General features: G+C 47.4%; 12 protein-coding genes across 12 annotated transcripts; 7 read left to right on the top strand and 5 right to left on the bottom strand.

Moving 5' to 3' along the window:
- Nucleotides 1-479: 479 nt before the first annotated feature.
- On the top strand, nt 480-935 carry FIESC28_04737 (uncharacterized protein; the record flags this gene model as incomplete). Its single annotated transcript, XM_031158884.1, has 1 exon — nt 480-935. The coding sequence occupies one exon, from the start codon at nt 480-482 to the stop codon at nt 933-935; it is 456 nt and encodes a 151-aa protein (XP_031017091.1).
- Nucleotides 936-1,080: 145 nt separating this feature from the next.
- On the bottom strand, nt 1,081-2,513 carry FIESC28_04736 (uncharacterized protein; the record flags this gene model as incomplete). The annotated part of the gene is made up of 2 exons (XM_031158883.1): nt 1,081-1,619; nt 1,670-2,513. 2 exons carry the CDS (start codon nt 2,511-2,513, stop codon nt 1,081-1,083), a joined length of 1,383 nt encoding a protein of 460 aa, XP_031017090.1.
- A 1,320-nt stretch (nt 2,514-3,833) lies between these two features.
- Nucleotides 3,834-4,412, bottom strand: FIESC28_04735 (uncharacterized protein; the record flags this gene model as incomplete). The annotated part of the gene is made up of 1 exon (XM_031158882.1): nt 3,834-4,412. The coding sequence occupies one exon, from the start codon at nt 4,410-4,412 to the stop codon at nt 3,834-3,836; it is 579 nt and encodes a 192-aa protein (XP_031017089.1).
- A 473-nt stretch (nt 4,413-4,885) lies between these two features.
- On the top strand, nt 4,886-6,536 carry FIESC28_04734 (uncharacterized protein; the record flags this gene model as incomplete). Its single annotated transcript, XM_031158881.1, has 5 exons — nt 4,886-4,996; nt 5,045-5,277; nt 5,327-5,595; nt 5,646-6,288; nt 6,341-6,536. 5 exons carry the CDS (start codon nt 4,886-4,888, stop codon nt 6,534-6,536), a joined length of 1,452 nt encoding a protein of 483 aa, XP_031017088.1.
- A 40-nt stretch (nt 6,537-6,576) lies between these two features.
- Nucleotides 6,577-8,572, bottom strand: FIESC28_04733 (uncharacterized protein; the record flags this gene model as incomplete). The annotated part of the gene is made up of 3 exons (XM_031158880.1): nt 6,577-7,321; nt 7,382-8,144; nt 8,194-8,572. 3 exons carry the CDS (start codon nt 8,570-8,572, stop codon nt 6,577-6,579), a joined length of 1,887 nt encoding a protein of 628 aa, XP_031017087.1.
- Nucleotides 8,573-9,133: 561 nt separating this feature from the next.
- On the top strand, nt 9,134-11,045 carry FIESC28_04732 (uncharacterized protein; the record flags this gene model as incomplete). Its single annotated transcript, XM_031158879.1, has 2 exons — nt 9,134-9,245; nt 9,298-11,045. 2 exons carry the CDS (start codon nt 9,134-9,136, stop codon nt 11,043-11,045), a joined length of 1,860 nt encoding a protein of 619 aa, XP_031017086.1.
- A 324-nt stretch (nt 11,046-11,369) lies between these two features.
- Nucleotides 11,370-12,329, top strand: FIESC28_04731 (uncharacterized protein; the record flags this gene model as incomplete). The annotated part of the gene is made up of 2 exons (XM_031158878.1): nt 11,370-12,093; nt 12,139-12,329. 2 exons carry the CDS (start codon nt 11,370-11,372, stop codon nt 12,327-12,329), a joined length of 915 nt encoding a protein of 304 aa, XP_031017085.1.
- Nucleotides 12,330-12,387: 58 nt separating this feature from the next.
- FIESC28_04730 (uncharacterized protein) lies at nt 12,388-13,779 on the bottom strand (the record flags this gene model as incomplete). Its single annotated transcript, XM_031158877.1, has 2 exons — nt 12,388-12,620; nt 12,672-13,779. 2 exons carry the CDS (start codon nt 13,777-13,779, stop codon nt 12,388-12,390), a joined length of 1,341 nt encoding a protein of 446 aa, XP_031017084.1.
- Nucleotides 13,780-14,949: 1,170 nt separating this feature from the next.
- FIESC28_04729 (uncharacterized protein) lies at nt 14,950-15,215 on the top strand (the record flags this gene model as incomplete). Its single annotated transcript, XM_031158876.1, has 2 exons — nt 14,950-15,121; nt 15,184-15,215. The coding sequence occupies 2 exons, from the start codon at nt 14,950-14,952 to the stop codon at nt 15,213-15,215; spliced, it is 204 nt and encodes a 67-aa protein (XP_031017083.1).
- A 481-nt stretch (nt 15,216-15,696) lies between these two features.
- On the bottom strand, nt 15,697-16,509 carry FIESC28_04728 (uncharacterized protein; the record flags this gene model as incomplete). Its single annotated transcript, XM_031158875.1, has 1 exon — nt 15,697-16,509. One exon carries the CDS (start codon nt 16,507-16,509, stop codon nt 15,697-15,699), a length of 813 nt encoding a protein of 270 aa, XP_031017082.1.
- Nucleotides 16,510-17,888: 1,379 nt separating this feature from the next.
- On the top strand, nt 17,889-18,586 carry FIESC28_04727 (uncharacterized protein; the record flags this gene model as incomplete). The annotated part of the gene is made up of 3 exons (XM_031158874.1): nt 17,889-18,041; nt 18,097-18,368; nt 18,418-18,586. 3 exons carry the CDS (start codon nt 17,889-17,891, stop codon nt 18,584-18,586), a joined length of 594 nt encoding a protein of 197 aa, XP_031017081.1.
- A 1,012-nt stretch (nt 18,587-19,598) lies between these two features.
- Nucleotides 19,599-20,530, top strand: FIESC28_04726 (uncharacterized protein; the record flags this gene model as incomplete). Its single annotated transcript, XM_031158873.1, has 2 exons — nt 19,599-20,079; nt 20,127-20,530. 2 exons carry the CDS (start codon nt 19,599-19,601, stop codon nt 20,528-20,530), a joined length of 885 nt encoding a protein of 294 aa, XP_031017080.1.
- Nucleotides 20,531-20,558: the final 28 nt, after the last annotated feature.

Below are 20,558 nucleotides of genomic sequence, written 5' to 3'. Positions count from 1 at the left end.
TTAGCTCATGCCGTACGGTAAGCAGATGCCTGATGGGCTTTTTCCACTTCCGCAAGTCTCGGTGGCGGAGTTGGGCGCTTGGAAAAAGCCGTTGCGAAAACGCCGAGGCTAGGTGTTGAAATATGGGGCACAACTCCTCCCTGCAATGGATTGTTCCTGGCGCTAATCTAGCGACCCAGCACCTGAAGATCAGATATTAGCTCTAAATCATGGTGGTTATTGTGCTATCTCGAATCCATGTCTTCTTAGAAGAAAGCAGTTAGTGTTTGAACATCATCAGTTAACGACGCAAAATACCTTGCTTTTATCAGACTTGCAAGGCAGGCACACGAGACATAAAGTCACGGGCACCTATTCATCATATCTTACAGGATAGGTACCACAAGAACAAAAGAGATGGTAAGCTCCTTGAACGGTACCGGCAGGAATGGAATGCGGAGAGTATTCAAGAGGTACTCCCCCGTGTTCATCCAGAAGCGATGCCCAAGCAGCCGGCGATGTCAAAGGCGTCCAACAAGGGGACAGACAAGAACAAAAACAAAGCGTCAACAAACATTCGCCTTACCCCAACTCGCTTTCTGACATATCTTGGCGACGCACTGGACCTCGAAAAGGAGGAGCTCGCGTTCCCTTGCCTATCCATGAACAAAACTGTCTTTCAACCATTTCAAGCAATCAAGGAAGCATGCGATCCTACCGTGAAGGAACAATTCCAGTCAGGCAGCTGCGACAAAAAATGTGAGATACCTTTCATACCCGGACAAATTCTGATCTTGGCACTGAAGATGGAAGTCCTCAAGTCCGCAGCTGGGGCTTTCGAAATGATGGCTCCTTCGTTCGACTCTGCCAGTCGTGAGATGGATAAGCTGATTGGACGGGACTACAAGGTGGAGAAGGATGAAGATGGGCTTGTCGAGTCGCAGGAAGAGCACTAGAACAGCTTACACGGTATGGTGACGCCATCTACGAATACATTTGATTCATGGGACACTGACTTCTCAAGAGTTGATTGACTCTTTGATACTACCAAATCTCCAAATATATTCATTAATATTGACTACTTTCTAGTTCTTGTGAACTCTATGCACGTTCTCTAGGGTCAACGAAAAAATCACTGTCCGGTAAAGTATACGTCTCAACCCACTTCTCTTCAAGCGCAGCAATACCACCAGCAGTGATCATTCGACCAGAATCCCACATGACATAACCCCATTCTCGAAACAAACGTGGTATCCACTGCCCGAAGCGATTACTGCTTGTTCCTTTCCAGATAGTCACCCAGGCCAACGGAGGGCTCCCTTCGCTGTCACCCGTGAATGGCATTGGCGCTCTCTCAAGTTCAGCTCTGTCGCGAGCTGAGAATACCCAGTTCCGTCGTCGAGCTTGACATTGCGTCGACACTGTCTCTTCGATCCATGGATCCCACAATAGTTCGATGTGTTGCGCAACAAGGCTTACCAAGGTCTCATGGTCTGCGGCGTTGAACATGTCAACAAGAACGATTAGGCCTAGAGAGCCAAGACCCGTCTTGTAAATCTCGCGACTTTGAGCTTTCAAGCAGTCATTCTGCACGCGTTGAGAGGCGTCGCGTTGAGAGGCGTGGCTTTCAAGAAACTTGGCTAGTAAGCAGTCAGCCTGGGATATCAAAAAGTGAGGCGAGGGTACCCACCCAAGTTTACCTCATCAATGGACATTCCTGGGGATAGACGAGGCTCTATTAGCACAACGTCCCACCACGTATTTTCCAGTAGTCTGTCGTATTCGTCATTGACGAAGTCGTAAACGCACAAGACCTCCTCTGTCTCCCAGGGCTCGTATATGCCGAGGAACAATTCCAATTTCTCATCTTCTGATACATAGGGCTGTATATGCTGCTCAGGACGACCCTTGACACCAAAGACTTTACAAAACAGCTGGTATCTGTAGAAGCCGCGGAGGATGCGCTTCATTTCCGTATGGCTAAGGCCTCCCGACAGCGACAAGCCCTCGAAATTACCCTGAGTCCATTCCATGAACCGGGAAACCAACGGCATCACTACAGTACAGTGGAAGGCAACAATGGAAACGATGTCTGCTTTGTCGGCTAGGGCAGAGTTATGGTCGATTGGTGATAAGACGCGTGAGAGATAGGTGCTGATGAAATGGCGCATGTCCTCCAAAGTGCGCTGAGTTTCGTCCAAAACATGGTGTTGCCGAGATGCGAATGTGTTGGCCAAGTGAACAGAAATGGCATCGATGATCGTATGTCCAAGCTCCAGCCCTAAGCAGTGATACAGCCATTTTTCAGGCTCGATAGCATAGTCTCTATAGAAAACAGGTGAAGCTCGTACAAGAGCCAAGAGATCCGCGATAGTAGGTACCAAAAAAAGGATTAAATGCCTGACATCGTACGGAAGCTCCTCAAGACACATGGAGCTGGCATTGTTTTGGGTAAGAGGTCGAGAATTTGAAGGTAAGCTATCTGTGATAGCAAGCGAAGAAATACCATGCGGATGATTGCTGGTTGTGTCCATGTTGAAAATAGTTGCGGTTGGGGGAGGGTCTAAAGATTGAAAAGAAAAGTGCGAAGTTTTCCAAAGGCTATTTGTAGCAAGACAGCGGAGGGCTGAGCTGCCGTGCTTCCAAGGGCTGTAACTTTGACCGGCTTTGAATGGTGCCAGTGGAACAGAGTTTGAAAACACATGTGAGCAGTATTTGGTAGATCTGTGATACACCATAACGTACCTCTTAAATAAGGTTACAGTTCATGATCCTGAAGGGCTATTTTGTCAGGTACGCTGGTGGATGTCAGAAGATGTCCTCTGAAACTTAGCACGCCAAAATAAGGTAACCTAAAATCTGGTCTAAGCTCACATAAGGTGGCCAAACCTTTCGTCTCTAATCAATCTGACACCCTGATAATGCGCCTGTAAGAACCGTTCATATAAAAAGACTTTGATGGTACGCTACCGCATTAGTCCATATGTATAGTTTGATGTGGTCTTATGCAATCTGGGACCACAGGCTGCCTGTGCGGTGAAAGGCTATTTAGGATGATGCCTGATATTCAGGGTTCAGGTTCTGGGGATGCTGGTGACTGAGGACTGTAAATGGGACTCCGAGGACTCCACGGAGTACCAACATCACTTGAGGAATGATAAAGGCGTGGACCATCAAACCAACCACCAATCTCACACCCTTCCAATATCCAAAAGCCGTTCTTGTCTCGATTTTCCAAGTGAAACGGCGGATCAGGATAACTGTTTTTATATAGTAGCTTTATCGGGTGAAGGCTACCATCTAAGCTGTCCCAGACCTGGCTGTAAGTCTCTCGTTGCCAGCCTAACTGAGGGAAAGTGGTGATATATTGGAAAATGACTGGTGGGAGCGCAAATGCACATTCGTCAAAGGGTTTGGACCATGTCTTGACGAATTGTCGAAGCTTCTGGAGCATGAAGGTATACGTGATAAACCGCGATAAGATTGGTTGTTTGTCGTGTTTCTCGAATGAGATATACAGTCGTTTGAGGTATGGAAAGTGCTGAGGCGATATGGCATCGGTAAAGATGTTGAGATGGCTCAAATCCAAGAGAAAGTTCCTTTTCAGGTCTGGTGTATTAGATGAGCTGGGGGTAAAACCTTGTCTTTCGAGATACTCGTGCGGTAGTCCCTGGAGTGACCATCTGATCTCAAGGGAAGTTATTGAAGCGAGCCTTTGAGGTAGAAGAAGTCGATGTATGTGAGATATTGTTGCTTCTCCAGACATTGCGATTGTGTTTGTGGAGTACAGAACGTCTATAATCTCGGCGTAACTACTTTAATCAGCATTGAAGGGACTGAAATTGGTATGTGCCTTACTTTTGACGACAGGAGAGAAGCCAGCCCATGATTCCCATGTACCGCTGTAACGGATCGCCGCTCTTACATGTATCAGTCCAAGGACCATAGTGGTTCGCTCCACTGGTCATGGGAATCTGAGCTTGGTCTGGCACGACCAGTCGATGACAGAAGCTGCCAAACCATCGCCACTCTTGAATATTTGTGGACTCATCCTCGGCGCTGGCCGGTCTGTTGAAAGATAGACCGATATGAAGACGTCGATCTCCAAAAGCCAGCCGCAGAATGTCGCGCCGAATGTTCGCTGCAACCTTGAACCATGGCGACGTTTGGTACAGAGCCGTGGGCTTCTCTATTGAAGTATCCTCTGCATCGCGGAAGCCAGAGGGAGTAATGGCGCGTGGTCGTGGACTCGGCAAGACGGGAGTATCTTTTGTGTTATCTCTCCAATTGGGCAACGAGTCATCTGTAGGATCTGCTAACGGACGACCTGGCGAAGACGGCAGACTGAGGGTGTTGTCTCTCGGAATCTCGTCATAGAAGCAGCAGCCTCCCGTAAAAATCGGATTTGAGCTTTGAAAGGAGGGTGATGACATGTTTATCGCTGGAGTGTGTAACGTGTCAATGGAGTGAACCTGTGAGGCAACATGAATAATCTGCATTGTCTGGACCGTGCGACGTTCATGCGAGTCATCACCCACGTGATGCTCATCATTGCTCCATATCTACAGTCAACTTCACGATATTCTCTCCACAGACGCTGGTTCTGTATAAAGCTTCATGTACAACAGCGCCCTATGTCAAAATTCATGACAAAAGATGATCCGATCTCGGGGTAATCGGTGGAAACCCCGCGCAAGGGCAATTGACGGGAGGCGTTCCGGCAATGATCGACAGCCCCAGTCAATGCACTGCGAACGCTACCAGCCGTGATCTGCCACTATTTGCGTTAGTGTATAAAAGATCTGTCTACTTAAAAGATTGATGGTACCTCGATGTCGATCTGAAGGACTTTTTCTATAATTCTCTCCAATTTATCCGAGGTTTGTGATTATCCGGACTAAGCAACATGTCCGCCCAAAATTCCCCAACGCCCAGTATGAAGAATGGAGACGAGCCGATGGGAGGGGAAGGTCATGTCTTTGTACCACCAGACATAGACAATCGGATTAAACAAAAGGTAATCTCATTCAACAACGTAAAAAATCATTGCTAAAAGTCAGTTCAGCTTGACCGTCGTGTTTTGCCCATCGTCTGCTGTCTTTACGTACTTTCATACTTGGACCGCGGCAACATAGGCAACGCCAAGACTGCTGGCGCCCAAGATTCACTGGGTCTCAGCTCTTCTCAGTGGGCCTGGGTCCTGAACTCTTTTTACATTGCGTACATTCTGTTTGAATGGACGACCATGTTCTGGAAGATCTTCCCTGCGCATATTTATGTATCAGGCTTATGTATTTGGTAAGTCGGGCGCACTGATCTGTTGGTAGCATCACTAACGTGGTTCAAGCTGGGGAACAGCTGCTATGTGCTCAGGTGCAGCTAATAACATGGCTGAATTGGTCGTTACTCGAGTATTCCTGGGCATTTTTGAAGCCACATTTGGCGCGGGAGCCCCGTACTTCTTATCGTGCATATACAAGAGAAGCGAGTTGGGTCTTCGGATGTCTATTTTGCTAGGAATGTCTCCACTTGCAAATACTTTTGCCTCAAGTTTGGCATATGGCATTACGCATATCACTGGATCTTTGGAGCCATGGCGATGGCTGTTCATAATTGGTAGGAGCAATGTTTTTATCTCTTGATTACCAGGCTGACCGTCTTCCCAGAGGGAGCACCGACGATTCTCTTCGCGCCTGTCGTCTATTTCTTCCTGATCGACTCACCATCAACAGCCAGATTTTTAAACGAAGATGAACGAAAGCTCGCCGTTCAACGATTACAACTACAAGACAACACGGCGAAAGAATCCGTCAGCTGGAAACAAGTTCTGGCTGGAATGATTGACTACAAGAATTACATGCACGCAGTCATGCACTTCTGCTGTAACTTCTCCTTCGCAGCGCTATCCAACTTTCTTCCCACCATCGTCAACCACATGGGCTACGATTCTGTCACAGCACAAGGTCTCACTGCACCCGCTTACTTCGCCGCGTTCCTGCTGTGTATTGCAGCTGCGTTCTTCTCGGACAAGTATGGATGTCGTGGGTTTATCGTTGCGGGTTTTGGTGCGATGGGTGCTGTTGGTTATGGTCTTCTTGCTGGCGTGCAAGATATTGAGAAGACGGGACCGAGATATGCTGGAGTATGGCTTGCGGCTTGTGGAATTTTCCCTGCTCTGGCTATGAATATTACTTGGCTCCTCAACAACCAGGGAGGAGATTCGAAGAAGGGTGCTGGACTTGCCATTTCGCTGATCATTGGACAATGTTCGTCTTTAATCAGTAGTACCGTGTTTCCAAAAGAAGATGCGTAAGTTGAAGCCTTTTTGCCACTGTCACTACTCCAACTAACGTCGGTCTAGTCCGTTCTTTACCACAGGTTGCGCAATTGGTTGCGGCATGAGTGGAAGTATCGTTGTGCTATCTCTGATTATGCATTTCTTATTGGACAGAGAGAACAAGCGCAGAGACAGGGTGTATGGTCCTGTTGATCCCAATGCTGAGATTGATGTTTCGGAGCAGGGCGATTATAATCGGCAGTTCAGATACATGACGTAGAGGACAATGTTTTAGTTTCGGAATATGAAAACTTTCTTGGCTAGACAAAAGAGAACCGCTGATGTACTTCTGTGTCATTTACATGTTCAAATGCCGCATCATCAACATATCTAACGTCCAGCGCCATTGCCATGCCCCTCGCCATATGAACCAGCATATGGCAATGTAACGCCCATATGCCAGGGTTATCGGCTACCAAGGTCAACACGACATGTCCACGCCGCGGCACACTGACTGTATCCCGACGTACCGGATACTCAAGATTGAGGCCATTCGGTGGTGCCTCTCCGGTATGTGGGTTGTAGCTCCCCCAGCTGTCACGGCCGGGATTTCTATACGAGGATAAGACATAGAAGGAATGGCCATGGATATGGAAAGGATGTGCGCCGTCATCAAGATTGTTGATGATGATATCGACTCTTGTGGGTTGTTGTGGTCTTATGGGGATGAGAGGGACGAGTTGGTCGTCGTCCCAGGAAGATCGGTTCTGCGATATGTGAGGGGGGGTTTGAGGTTTCCAGGATGTGTGGTTAACAAAGCTGACGGGTTCGTAGTTGAGATGTGCGAGCTTTTCTGTCTTTACATAAAGGACGATAGTATGTTGTGCTTTGTGCGGTATGTCGGTAACTCTCCTCGCCGCTTTCAAGTTTATTGAATCGAGAACCTGAGTCTTGGTGACGTTTGCAGCTAGGCCGCCTTTATCTCTAACAGGCTCTTTCATATCTTCGGCAAAAGCTGAAAAGGCTTGTACCGGCTCCAATGAAGGGTTTGGATATCCAAAATCTCTGTTCGACCATCTCGTCAGCATTGCATCATCAATATTCCCACCGGTCCTGACAACTTACTCCTCATCCATGTATATGACGATTTGGTGATTGTTTGTATGATCTGAGTCCCATCTGACAATGAAATCAACTCGTTGGCCAGGGTAAATAGTACCGACAGTTTTCACCGCTTGGGATTGAACACCAAAACCCGCATCGACGAACACTGGTTGAAGGGTAGCTCCTTCTAGACCAACACTAAAACCGGCGATCGACCCGGTGTTCACAACTCTCAACCTCATAGAGTCACTCAGCGATTTGAATAGAGGTCTTAGTTCGTCTAGCATTACCTGTGAACAGTTGACCGGTCTCGCAGGAACAGCCATAGAACAGTTAAATCGCCCCCGGCCATTTGCCAACAATGAATCCGGTACAGGTTCGTTCCCTCGACTGCTAGGATCAGCGTACCAACTCAGCACCTCAGATTGGTTTCTATGGAACCAGTCACCGACCATGATGAGATAGTCGTCTTGGAGAGATTTGTCTTCCTTGGGGGAGTGTACGACCAAACCCCCCCATAGTCCATCCGCGCGCTGGAGATCGGAATGGCTGTGCCACCAGAAAGTACCATGCTCGTCGTCGCCTATCGTGAAGTTGTACATAAATGAGCTGTTAGGCAGTGTGGGGTCTTGTGTGAAGCCCACGGCGCCGTCCATAGCATTTTGGTTCTTGAGAAGGAGACCGTGCCAGTGCAAAGATACACCTTCGTCTTCCAAGCCATTTTTGACGTGGACTACTATGCTGTCGCCAGACCTGGCTTCGATCAAGGGCCCCGGAAACTGGTCTGAAGACAGTGATCAGTCAAAGTATTGGGTTCGCAGATGCCATCTTACCGTTGACGAGATATACGTGCTTCTCTACACCGTCAGGTGATCTGAGTCCCGAAGTGATGGTCCAGTTGAACACAAGTGTCGTCGGCGGACGAGCGGCATGTTCGTGAGGATGTAACAGGTAGGCAAGCTGTTCGGGTTCCTCATTGGTCAACGGTGTCGTCCTTGTGGTGTATAGTATAGTTACTAGGCCAAGAGCGAGAATGAGGATAATGGTCGTAAGACATGCTCTCAGACGTCTGCTAAATGGTCGCTTGGCGTGGGGGAGCAATGATCGGCCGTATCTTGGTCGTAGCGGTGTATTACCTTCGACAGTTTTGCTCTCATCATCCACCTCAAACTTGTCGAGTAATGCATGAGCTTCTTCAACGTGGGCGACCATGGTGATCATGCCTTGTTCAAAGTAGTTGGACAACAGCAATAAATTCAGGTCGTTTTGTAAGAGAAGATAGATGCGACAGTCTCAAGGACCCATATCTGTGCCGGACATCCGGTCGGTACTCCAAACCACTCGAAATGTCGATGATAGGTGCATTCAGAGAGAGTCATACTTACTGGTGAGATAGCCCACGAGATCGATTGTGAGCAGCTTATTGGTTGGCTTGGCACGTGAAATGCACTACGATAAAGTAGGTGGCCCAACCCAGTGAAGATCTTCAAGGCGACACTCGCGATGCTCTTCATGACTACATCTCTCTTCTTTCAGTAAAATGATCTCGACTTGAAACGTGGGATCAAAATCTTTCTGATCGTCGCCTCGAGATCTGCTTCAAGCATTATCCCATTTTTTCTCCACTTGCAGAGTAACACCTCAGAACGACCTACCTAGCTGAACAAGAGCGAAATCGAGACATATATATATGCAATCAAGATGCGGCAATTAACAGAATCAGCAATTCTCTGGCTGCTAGATTTCTTACAGGATCCTTCATGTTCACTCAAGATGTTGTTCCTACGATCGTCAGGCTGGATCATTGCGTCCCTTCTAGCAGCTACAAAGCCTGTCGCGACAAAAGGTCTGGCCGATATCGACCATGTTATTCTGTTTATGCAAGGTACGACAAATCGGTTTGTGTACGTTGTTGAATAATGCTGATGATTCGACAGAGAACCGTGCATTTGACCACTACTTCGGTACCATGGCCGGAGTTCGCGGCTTCGCAGACCCCAATATGCATAGCACCACCTGGAAGCAAAAGGTCACTCCACAGCAGAGCAAAGACACAGATGCCATCACGCCTTGGTACCTGAACTACCTTGGAGGCACATGGCCAGAAGCCACTCAGTGCATGAGCGCTGGTTCCAACGGCTGGGATGCTAACCACGCTGCGTGGAACAACGGAGGAAATGACCACTGGGCTATGAATAACACACCCTACAGCATCGGCTACTACAAGCGTCAGGACCTTCCTGTCCATTTTGCATTGGCGGAGGAGTGGACTGTGGGCGATATGTATCAGGAATCCGTTATTGCCTCCACGAATCCCAATCGCGTTATGTGGATCAGCGGATCTATCAATGTGCCTGGTTCTCCCCAGGGGAAGGACGAGGGCGGTTATCCATATATCGACAATAACGAGACGCCTGGCTGTGACAAGCAGGGTATAAACTGCTACCCTCTCAAGTGGACCACAGCTGCAGAGAAATATGAGGCTGCCGGTGTGTCATGGAGCGTATACCAGGACGCGGACAACTTTGACGACAATCCTTATGCATGGTTTGAGCAGTTTCAGACGTCCAAGAAAGGATCCAAGTTGAATGAAAAGGGTATGAAGGGCCAGTCACTGGACGCTTTCTTTTCGCAAGCTGCGGCTGGAACACTCCCGGAAGTCTCGTACATCGTCGGGCCTATGCAACTATCAGAGCATCCTCCCTACTCACCGAACGATGGCTCGTGGATACAGAGAAAGGTTGCTGAGGCAGTCATAAACTCACCCAAGTACTCCAAATCCGTACTTATCGTCTCATACGACGAGACTGGTGGATGGGCTGATCATGTTGACCCATATCACGCCCCTGATGGAACGCCAGGCGAATGGATCGATGACCCCTACGGAGAAGCAGGCCACACACCCATCGGCCCAGGTTTCCGCGTGCCATTCTACATAATCTCCCCCTTTACTCGAAAAGGCGGTGTCTACACCGAACACTGCGACCATACATCCCAGCTATCCTTCATCGAGAAGTGGCAAGCTGCCAAGGGTCGTGATGTCAAGACGGAAGAGATGGTCCCCTGGCGTCGGAATAACATGGCCGATCTTACCAACGCTTTTGACTTTGACAATCCCGACTACAGTATTCCAGATCTTCCTGATGCACCTGAACCTCATCGCAATGGTAAGGGAGACTATGATGGTTCCTCGCATTGTGCAAGTCTGTATGGGAATGGTCGACCGAATGTTCCGTATACTGATGAGGCAGCGAATAATGATACTGCGAGTTTGGCGGAGAAGGGGTTTAAACCTGTCCGCGGATTGCTCACCGAGGGGCGGAACATCGTAATTGAAGCATCTGGGCAAGCTGTCAGTGTTTCGTTAAGTGGCGATGCTCTTACTCTTAGCAAAGCCACAAAGAACCACGATGATGTCCAGCAGGGTTGGATCATCCAAGCCGTAAAGATTGGCGCCAATGACTTTACTGTGTCATCGATAAAGAGCGGTTTGTATATCTGCACTGGTCTGAAGCTTTGCAAAGACTCCAAGTCCTCTATTATTTTCACGGTCGGATTTGAACCGAGCAACGGACACTCATTCAAGAACAAGAAGTCCGGGAGGTATCTGGCTGGAGGTAAAGAAGGTCAACTGGGCTGGCAGAAGAGCGAAACGTTTTGGAAGGCTTTCAGTGTTACGTACTAAGAGGATACGAAAATACGGACATAAATCTTCATTTTATTCACTCCAGTCTTTGCTTTTTAACCCTTACGGAGATAACATTTCGTGGTGGTGAGTAACTCCGGTCTGTCAGCCAATGGCGGCGAGTCGCCTCCAAAGCAGATCTTACTGTGCATGAGATGGCGTCGCAAATGACCAGTCTTTGTTCACAAAGTCCGGACTTCTCCATAGGAAACCTTATCCTGGGTGAGTTATAAGTGAAGAATAGGGTCCTGGGAATATTTGCGCTCGTGTTCAAACGACGACATATTTCTTCAGTATTCGGGAAAGGGCTCGCTTTTAACAGCCATGTCAACACCTAGCCAGACCAACGCCCAACAGGTCAGAGACTTTGTCCAAACAACCCATGACAAGCCATACGCTGCTATAGACCCAACGAAGGCCACGCTACCAGAGAATTATGTCGTTTGCGTCATTGGAGCTGGCGGTGCAGCTGGTGCAGGTCTAGCCAGATCATTTGCCAAAGCCGGCGCATCCGGTATGATCCTCGCCGCTCGAACAGAAACGACGCTCGAAAAGACAGCAAAAGAGATTGGGTCTATTAACAGCTCCACCAAGGTTGTCTCAGTAACCTGTGACATCAGCGCAGAGGCAGATGTCGTTAAAATTGCTTCAGCCGTGAAAGAACAATTCGATGGCAGGCTAGATAATGTCATCGTCAATTGTGGCTTCTCAGGCCCTTTGTCTAAAGCGACTGTTCTTGACGAAGACATCGCTGATGTCCAGAAGGCCTTTGCGGTTCACTGCACTGGTACATGGCTTGCTGCTCATTACCTGCTACCATTCCTGCTTGAGAGTCACGGCAGTTTCATCGTCATAAGCTCAATTTCAGCTCAGGGTATCAGTGGCTTTGGCACAACATCGCATTACTGCGCGAGTAAGCTTGCACAGGCTCGCATGGTGGAGATTATTCATGCCCAGTATGCCGAGAAGGGGTTATTCGTTGCCAGTGTTCATCCTGGTGGGATGAAAAGCGACTTTTCTATGGCGGCTTCGAAGGACATCCAACATTGTAAGTTACAAGCAAATACTCATGTACGTCACTGACTGGATATAGTATTGAACGACGACCCAGATCTTGTGGGTTCCTTTTGCGTCTGGCTAAACAACACTCAAGGCGTGAAAAGGCGAAAAGAAGCTTTGAACGGGCGATGGGTGTCGTGTAAATGGGACGTCGCGGAACTGGAGCAGAAGTATGCCGTGATCAAGGAACGCGATCTACTCCGATTCAGAATGGCAGTCGAATAGGTCCGTGTATTGTATCTGTTACTTTATGATAAATATTATTCAGTACTTCTGGATGAGTTTAGAATAAGTCAAGCATCAAGAGCCTTCTCTGCTTGACATCCATCTTGCCCAAGGTCTCAATCTCTGCCTTCTTCAACGCAATGAACCACTCAACATACTCCTGTCCCAAGACCCGAGTCGCCCAAGTCCAGTCAATCTCAAGCTCTTTCAGCGCTTCCTCTAGCGAGGTTGGAAGAAGTTTGGTCAATCCCATCTTCTCCTTCTCTTCGTCCGAGTAGAAGAGAGTGAATTCTGCAGCATGGTCAACCGATGTAGATTAAATGGCTTCAAAGTGAAACTTACTGGTAGCGGCCTCAATCTGAAGAGGCTTTGGATCAAGCAAAGCGCCCATGACTCCAGCTACCATGGCGTATGGGTTCGATGTTGCATCATTGACTCGAACTTCCCAGTGATTTTTGGTAACTCTTCTGACGGGCATATCTCGGTTATTGTCACCCCAGCCAACAATACCACCTGTGCACATTTTTCCAACACCGACCCTTTCGTAAGAGTCGCTCTGTGCCATACCGATTGCCATCAAAGCAGGTATATGGCTCAGTAGTCCACCCATAGCTGCATCTGGATCCCAGATCTTGTCCTTGATCGTCGGTGTGACGGAAATGTGAATATGCTGCCCACTCTTCTGACCAGTTTCCCCCTCGTAAGGTGTTGGATAGAACGTAGCCACCATCTTCTTCGCATGCGCGAAATTCTTGATGAGCTCGACAGCATAGAAATACGCATCGACAGCCTCTACCGGAGGCAGTGGTGACAGAGCGACTTCGTAGGCTGATTGACCATACTCCTTCACAGATTGCTCAACTTCAATACCAGCCTCCGCCAAACCAGTAAGAACCTCGTTTATCACCGGCCAAATTCTGGACCGAAGAGTCTTCGAGGTATGCGCAACGCCCGCACTTCCGGCCTCTGCGGCATCCAACGTTCCAGGCTCAAGGAAGCAAAACTCCAACTCCATACCAACCAAAAACTCCAGTCCCTCCCATTTCTTAGCTTTTTCGACCAGATTCTTCAAATTCTGCCTGGCATCGGTATTCTGAAACGCGACGTTACCGAAACACACAGCTGAGTTTGAGCCACGCCTCGCGACCTTGAGTGACGAGACATCAGGCCAGATCTTGCCAGAGTCGATAAAATACGGCATGATTTTGGGAATGAATTCCGCTGTAGTGGTGACGCATGTGTCGAGAGGTGCGCAGCTAAGAAATCCATTTGTCTCAATTATTTTCTTAAATGTTTTGACGGGGACTAATCTTGTTCTTAGAACACCGCAGATGTCAACCCATTGGAGAATGACGATCTTGATAGGTGAGTGCTGGGACCAGAAGTCTTGTTTGGCGCTTGATGAGCTTGCCATGCTTGTCATGCTTGAGCCGCTACGTCGGGAAAACATGGTGATGAGGAGATGGGGAAGACAGTTATGCGCAACCAAGATCTCGGGGCTAGGCCAACATTTATAGAGAACAAGACATAGGTTATTCAATTGGTGGTAATTATGTCTGCCTATTCATGACTGAACCGCAGGATCTGATCATACACACTTCTTCATGCGAGTGGCTCACCAAGTAAGCGCTAGATAAGCGTGGTCAGATGGGGCGGCAGACAGCCAGTCAAGTACAGAAGCAGCTGCAAATTCCCCGAGGAAGGTCAACTCCGTAGGAATTCATTTCTGACAGGATGCTGACAGATAAGCTCAAAATGCAGTGATCAGCGGTTTGTGGTATTCTATTGGTGAGAGTGCCGCATAAGCACAGCTTTGCAAGCGAGGTGCCACTTGTATGAGCATGAGTTGGTGATCGCTATCACTAAGCGGATGATATGGTCTCTGAGGCCGAGCCGCTGATGGTATCAAGTTTCAAGCGGTGGCCTGAACAGGTGTAAAGTCGCCAGGTTAATCTTTGTCTTATGCTCTCAGCGATGTATTTCGCAATCTCGCTGATTAAGCATAGGAAGAGGCGTACATCCTCTCTCCAAATTCTTCAGTTTATGGTTCTCCGTCGGAATCGATGGAGTTGCCAACCATGATGTCTTGAAGTTCGACAGAGTCGAAGGCTGGAATCACTCAAGGTACATGGACTTCAGATCATGTGCTTGTTCCTAAATTATGTCTTCAAAGCAATTTGAGTATTCACTGAACGAGATATACTGAGATTCAAGGGCTTAAACATTCGAATGTTCAATCGAGAGGTGAAAGCCTGTTCACAAACTATCATTAATCGAGAAAGACGACTGGTCGTTTGTTCACTGCGACAAAGGCATCGTTGCCACACCTCTGCATGAATGCCGCGAGCAAAGACTTCTCATACAAAATTGTATGTAGCACGAGCACTACAATGTGAAGTGAACAGTGCAGATGGAGTGTTCAATTATTCAAGGAACACGGCATTGCTTCTTCATTTCTTCAAGTTTCTTAAAAGTATAAAGCCTTGACAATCCTCCACTCTACCAAGAAGAAATCCCACCACACTCATCTTCACTCTTGCACCTGGTTTATCGCCTTCGCAATATCTCACAACACATACACAGACTTATAACACAGAAGAAACATTTAGCAACCGCAAAAATGGATTCATCTCCTATTTCCACTCCTCCCCGTTTCACCTCTCCTCCTCCTTCTCCCAGTCCTGCCTCTCCCAAGCAGGCCTGCTCTATTTCCGTTGACCCGAGCATTCCCCACCACGACCTGGGCAAGAATTACGGTACCTGCAATTGCTCTGGTTGTACTGGCTGCAACCGTAAGATCTATTGCATTTCCACTCAGCAGTGTTACGACTGCTACTGCAATTGTGCTGTCTAGATGAGGACTTCTGGATGGGTGTTGGAGCGTAGGTGGGATGGTGGGTTGAGCCTCAGGCCTCGCGGGCTCGAGGCTAGGTAAAGGCTTGCTCGATATCACGAGGCCGGTCCTCTGCGATTCACACTGGTTTCCTTTTTCTTTTGTGTTCTGAGATGGTGAGTGTCTCTGCAGATCGCATTGTTCCGCAAGGAGCAGTGGTTAACAAGAATAAAGATCTTTTTTTTTCTTTCAATTGCCTTAAACTGTTACTTCCAACAAGTCAACAAGTGAGTGTTTGCCATCAAATCATTGACCAAATATATTTCATTTCAAAGACTTTCAATGTTCAAGAGAATACCGTGCACACTGGTCCAAGTTGAACCTATGCGTCAACCATCCGTTGACCCTGTCTGAACTGATTTTCGTTTTGCTGGACCAATTTGGGGATATATTTTAGTCTTGCGCATGGGTCGTAGTAGTTCTCTTGAGAAGCAGATTTCTCGAAGCCTTTTGACAAACCAACACACTGGCAGTCTAAGGACAAGAACAGCAGACCTTGGCAAACGCCACATCGACCACGATGTCCCTGTCCATCCCAAATTTCTTGAGCAGTACCTCAGCCATCTCTTCACACTCGTCGAATTGCTTACGCTCTCCAAGCGCCTCAGATAATTCATCTTTGTTTTTCACAACCTCCAGCTCTTCCAATGCAACACATGCTGCTTTTTTGACCAACTCGTAACCGTGGGACATGTGATGCCTGAGGTTTCTCTTCCGCTCCGCTTTCTCCTTCATCCGCTCATCAGTCCTTAAAATCGTAAGATAGATCTGTGATATACGAGGCCGACTCTCCAATATCCTTGATAAGCGTTCATATACCCAGTTCTCATCATAGCAATCAGGAACAGAGATCTGGGTGAAATCTACCCACCGGACGTCCCTGTCCTCGAAAAGATTCCAAGGATCAAGGTGCAATATATCCAGTTGCCGGTTGAAGTACCCGATTTTGCCATGTTCTTGACATTGGAAAGGTGAAGGATCCAGGCGACATGCAAGACACTGGCAACGCAGGAATGGAGTCAGTACCTTGCATGCCACATCACGAGATTCCTTGCAGACACTGAGCGCGACGGGTGGCTGGGGCGATATGATCTGAGTTCCGTGGTACATGGGTCTGACACAGACAATCTTTGGGACTGCTTTGTGGATTCGCGGACCTGCTAGGCTGGATCTCCAGATCATACGGCGAAGTTCTGGCGGAAGATGCGCGAACTCGGTCGGCTTGTCGTGATCATACGAGCAAGTGCTTTGTGGTATTGTTGTTTCAGTCGTGATAATGGAGACCATGCTGTTGGTGGTTGGCATTAAGGGACTGGACTACTAACATCCTGGAAGATGAAGAGCTATTTATCATACTTGTCACATTGTTAACATTGCATAACGTGCGATATAATCGTGGGCTCTGAACCTTGATTAGCATAAGGTTTGAAATTTGTAAACATGACTGTGATAGGTCATTGAGTGCGCCATTTAAGAGTATTCTTTTTGGATTTGTATGTCATCGCCAGAACTTAAACAAAGAAAATTCTGTGTCCTTGAAACCTAGAATGCATGAGAAAGTCTCAGATACCATACTCCAGACGGGATACTCGGGGTTTGCTTGTGACACATCTGGTGATAAAGATGCCCGCAATGCGTACTTAATAAAACAACACTTTTGATCACACAAACTGTCATTCGACAGCTCCAGACGGGATGTATTTATGCCAGCGCCTATTGGCAGCAGATTGAACCTGATGTTATGGTAGGGCAAAAAGGTCTTGCACAAATCCGAGTCATGATACTTTAGAATCGTTACTCTGCCGATGACCACCTTGAAGATTACTATTCGGAACGATTTGTCGGAAATTGATAAAAGAGTATAACTTTATCTCAAAACAATCGATCACTTGTTGTTAATTGATCACTGCATCTAGACCACACTTGGCTATGGATCCTTCAAAGATGGACCACGAGTAATTCCGGTTCAAGATGATAACGAATTGAGGAATAGCCGGCGCGACCTTTCGACTCATAATTCTTTCGAAGACAGGCTCTTCGAATTGGGAATAAGAGCGGTGAAAGATTGTCATCCCTTTTTGCTGGCCCATATATCGTGGCTGATTGCGCTGCTCCGCCATGCTTGCTTACCGAACAAGGGTTCATTACTAACCAAGCCCTGGTCAATCTAGAAGACATCTCGAGACAACATAAACGTACATAACTGTATATAAAATCTAGCAGTCAAGTTCCTTCGGATTAGCAGAATATTTTATCGTTGCTAGTTCTACTAAAATAATTGCATCATTGTCCTGAAAAGCAGAGATCGTCAGAATCGTTGACCAGCCAATCTTACACGATCCACTCAACTAGTGGACTCGTTAGGCTGACTGACCACTAAGTGGTAATAGCTTCGGAGAAAATATGGAGGATCAAGGGTTCGTCACTCCGTCTGACAGCATGGAAATCCAGAAGGATGCAACGAGGCTGTGAAGCGAGTCGATATTTTAAGAAATCAGACGGTAAAAGATTTTCCGATATTAATATTATGTAGTAATCCCTTTCCTTGTTAAAGTGGAAGAAAAACAAAGTTGTTCTTACTCTTTTTCTGGAAGCTGTCAACAGATCGAAGGCCCTTCTTTCTCATCTCAGATCTGAGATTCGATACGAAATTAATACTATCTAATATGGCTTCACGTCGCCCCGATCTAGCCCAATACCCCACCGGTTTTACAATTCTCCGCATCTTCCAAGCGGTCCTCAGTATCATCACCATTGTGGTGACATCTTTCACAATCCACGCTATTGTGCTACCAGGAAACACCTTGTTGACCGTTGCTGTATGTTCATCTCATTCACAATGTTTAGCAACTTTGACTGACATCACAACTACAGAGCTCGATTACTCTCATAGTCTCACTATGGGGAGCTTTCGCACACTTGTCATTTAGTCGCTGGTTTAGTTTCCGCGCAGCTTTCGGTCTTGATGCAATCCTCACTCTGCTGTGGGGCATCTCGATAGCTGTTCTGGGTGCTCAGACATCGATTATGTGGATGTATGGCTCCGATTACTGCGAGAGCCACAAATGTCCTGAGGACCTACGATCTATTAGTCGCTTTTATGCATATGTTTTTGCCATTTGCTTCGGCCTTGGCGTTATTGGCTTGTAAGTTGATCCATCACCTCACTTTAGTCACAAGATTAACATTATTTAGTATCTTCTCCTGTGCAACTCTTGTCTTTCATGGAGTTGTCAGTTGCCGTTCGCATAAGTACAACCAAATTGGCACGAACAAGGAGGCTGTACCGGTTATTGTTACGCCTGAACATCCTCAGGAATCTACTTCATACCAGGGAGCGGCTGGGTATCAATCACTAGCATGATTTCCCAATAATATCCATAGAGCTTAGATCAATAGATATCAACTTGTATTTTACTGTGTGTTAGCCATCCTTCCATTTATGTTGGGTGAAAAAGAAGATGTTTTGGACTGAGCCGTGATGGTCAGATTATCGCGTATCGATAAGATCACGATAAGATAGTCAACGATAAGATAATGCCACCTACCCGACACCATTGACAACAACCCTGAATTTGAGCCCAACAATCGGAGAATCAACATCGCGTAGAACTATATCTCATGTTTGCCGTTCAACATTTGTTTCTTTTCTCTATTGTAATTTTTCTAAGTTCAATCACTGGATGGAAGAGCGGTTCTGGTCCAATGCTACGGATGCCACACAGTCCTATGGACAGCGTCAACTTAAACGCGTCCAAATGCTTGGTGACGGATTGACAGTACTCAATCAATGTCCATGCCAATTGAAACAAGAACATAACAATTCTCACATGTGATGCTTTCCAATCTTATGACCGGTGACTTGATCGATGGCCTGATATATTTCTCGTTTTGTTGAGTTTCGCGCAATATCGGACGAATTGGTCAATCCCCGGTTCGGCGATAGCTTATTTTCTGTCGGCGACTAAACGCGGGAGCCAAACAAGACACCGACGATGGAAGTATTATCTACAATTGAACTGCCGGACAGTCCGGAGACCGGTCTCTAGAAACTGGAATCATAATCTTGCTTTTTAGCGGTGTTTAATTAATTGAACATCAATATCTTTGCATACCATCGCGCAAACATGTCGTTCAGAAGACCTGCGGTGTGTACCTGTGATAAATCTCTCGCCAGACTCATTGTAAGTTCGACCAAGCAAAAACCACAGTACTCTACCTTCTGTCCAGCTCAAAGAGTCATCGCAAGAGATACAGCATCACTCAAGCTCTCTAAGCGTGCGTCATCAAACTTATACAAACCCAACTACTCTCCAAGGTTCTCCACTCCCAAGTACACAACCCACCGCGCTAGCTTTGCAACTCATACGAAAAACATGTCGGAGCCAACTATTCATCCTCTGTTCGAGCCAGTCACGGGTACATGGCAATACATCGTTGCCGATCCCAACACAAAGAAGGCTGTTATCATCGACTCAGTCTTGAATTATGATGCCATCAAAGCAAGAGTGACAACTGAGTCAGCGGATGCCATACTCAAGACTGTCCAAGATAACGGCTATCACGTCGATATGATCCTCGAAACCCATGCGCACGCCGATCATTTGACTGCAGCATCCTACCTCCAGTCGAAGCTGGCCAAGAGTCAAGGCTCTAAACCAGCTATTGGCATTGGAAGTCGCATCAAACAAGTACAGAACCTGTTTGGAGAGAAGTACGGTGTTTTGAGTAAAGAATATGAGACTGTCTTTGATAAGCTTTGGAGTGATAACGATGAGTTTGCAATCGGCACACTGAGTGCTCGTGCTGTTCACCTGCCTGGTCATACACCGGACCACATGGGCTACCACATCGGTAGTAAGTGTCCCAGAATCCCACTGTCGCATTTCAACTAACACTCTCAGGCAACGTCTTCGTCGGCGACTCAATCTTTCACGTTGACATAGGCTCTGCCCGTGCAGACTTCCCTGGAGGCAGCGCACGAGACATCTATAAGTCAGGACGCAAGTTGCTCGCACTGCCCGAAGACACCAAAATTTGGGTTGGTCACGATTATCCGCCAGAAGGGCGAGAAGCTCCTGTGCCATTCGCCACTGTTAAGGAGCATAGGGAGAATAATAAGCATCTCAAAGATGGGACGCAAGAGGAAGAATTTGTGGAGATGAGAAGCAAACGTGATGCCACGCTTGCTGCACCCAGATTGATCCATCCTTCGTTGCAGGTTAATATTCGTGGTGGACGGCTGCCTGCTCCTAGTCCTTCGGGGGTGAGGATGGTTCATCTTCCGTTGGCGAGTCCCTCTTGGTAGTATAGGCAAGGCATGGAAATCGGTCGAT

The sequence above is a fragment of the Fusarium coffeatum genome (genome assembly GCF_003316985.1).
Source record: "Fusarium coffeatum strain FIESC_28 chromosome Unknown BRIP53273_contig_102, whole genome shotgun sequence".
NCBI classification, from domain to species: domain Eukaryota; kingdom Fungi; phylum Ascomycota; class Sordariomycetes; order Hypocreales; family Nectriaceae; genus Fusarium; species Fusarium coffeatum.
The sequence above is the reverse complement of the archived record's forward strand: the minus strand, read 5'-3'. Positions and strand labels throughout refer to the sequence as shown.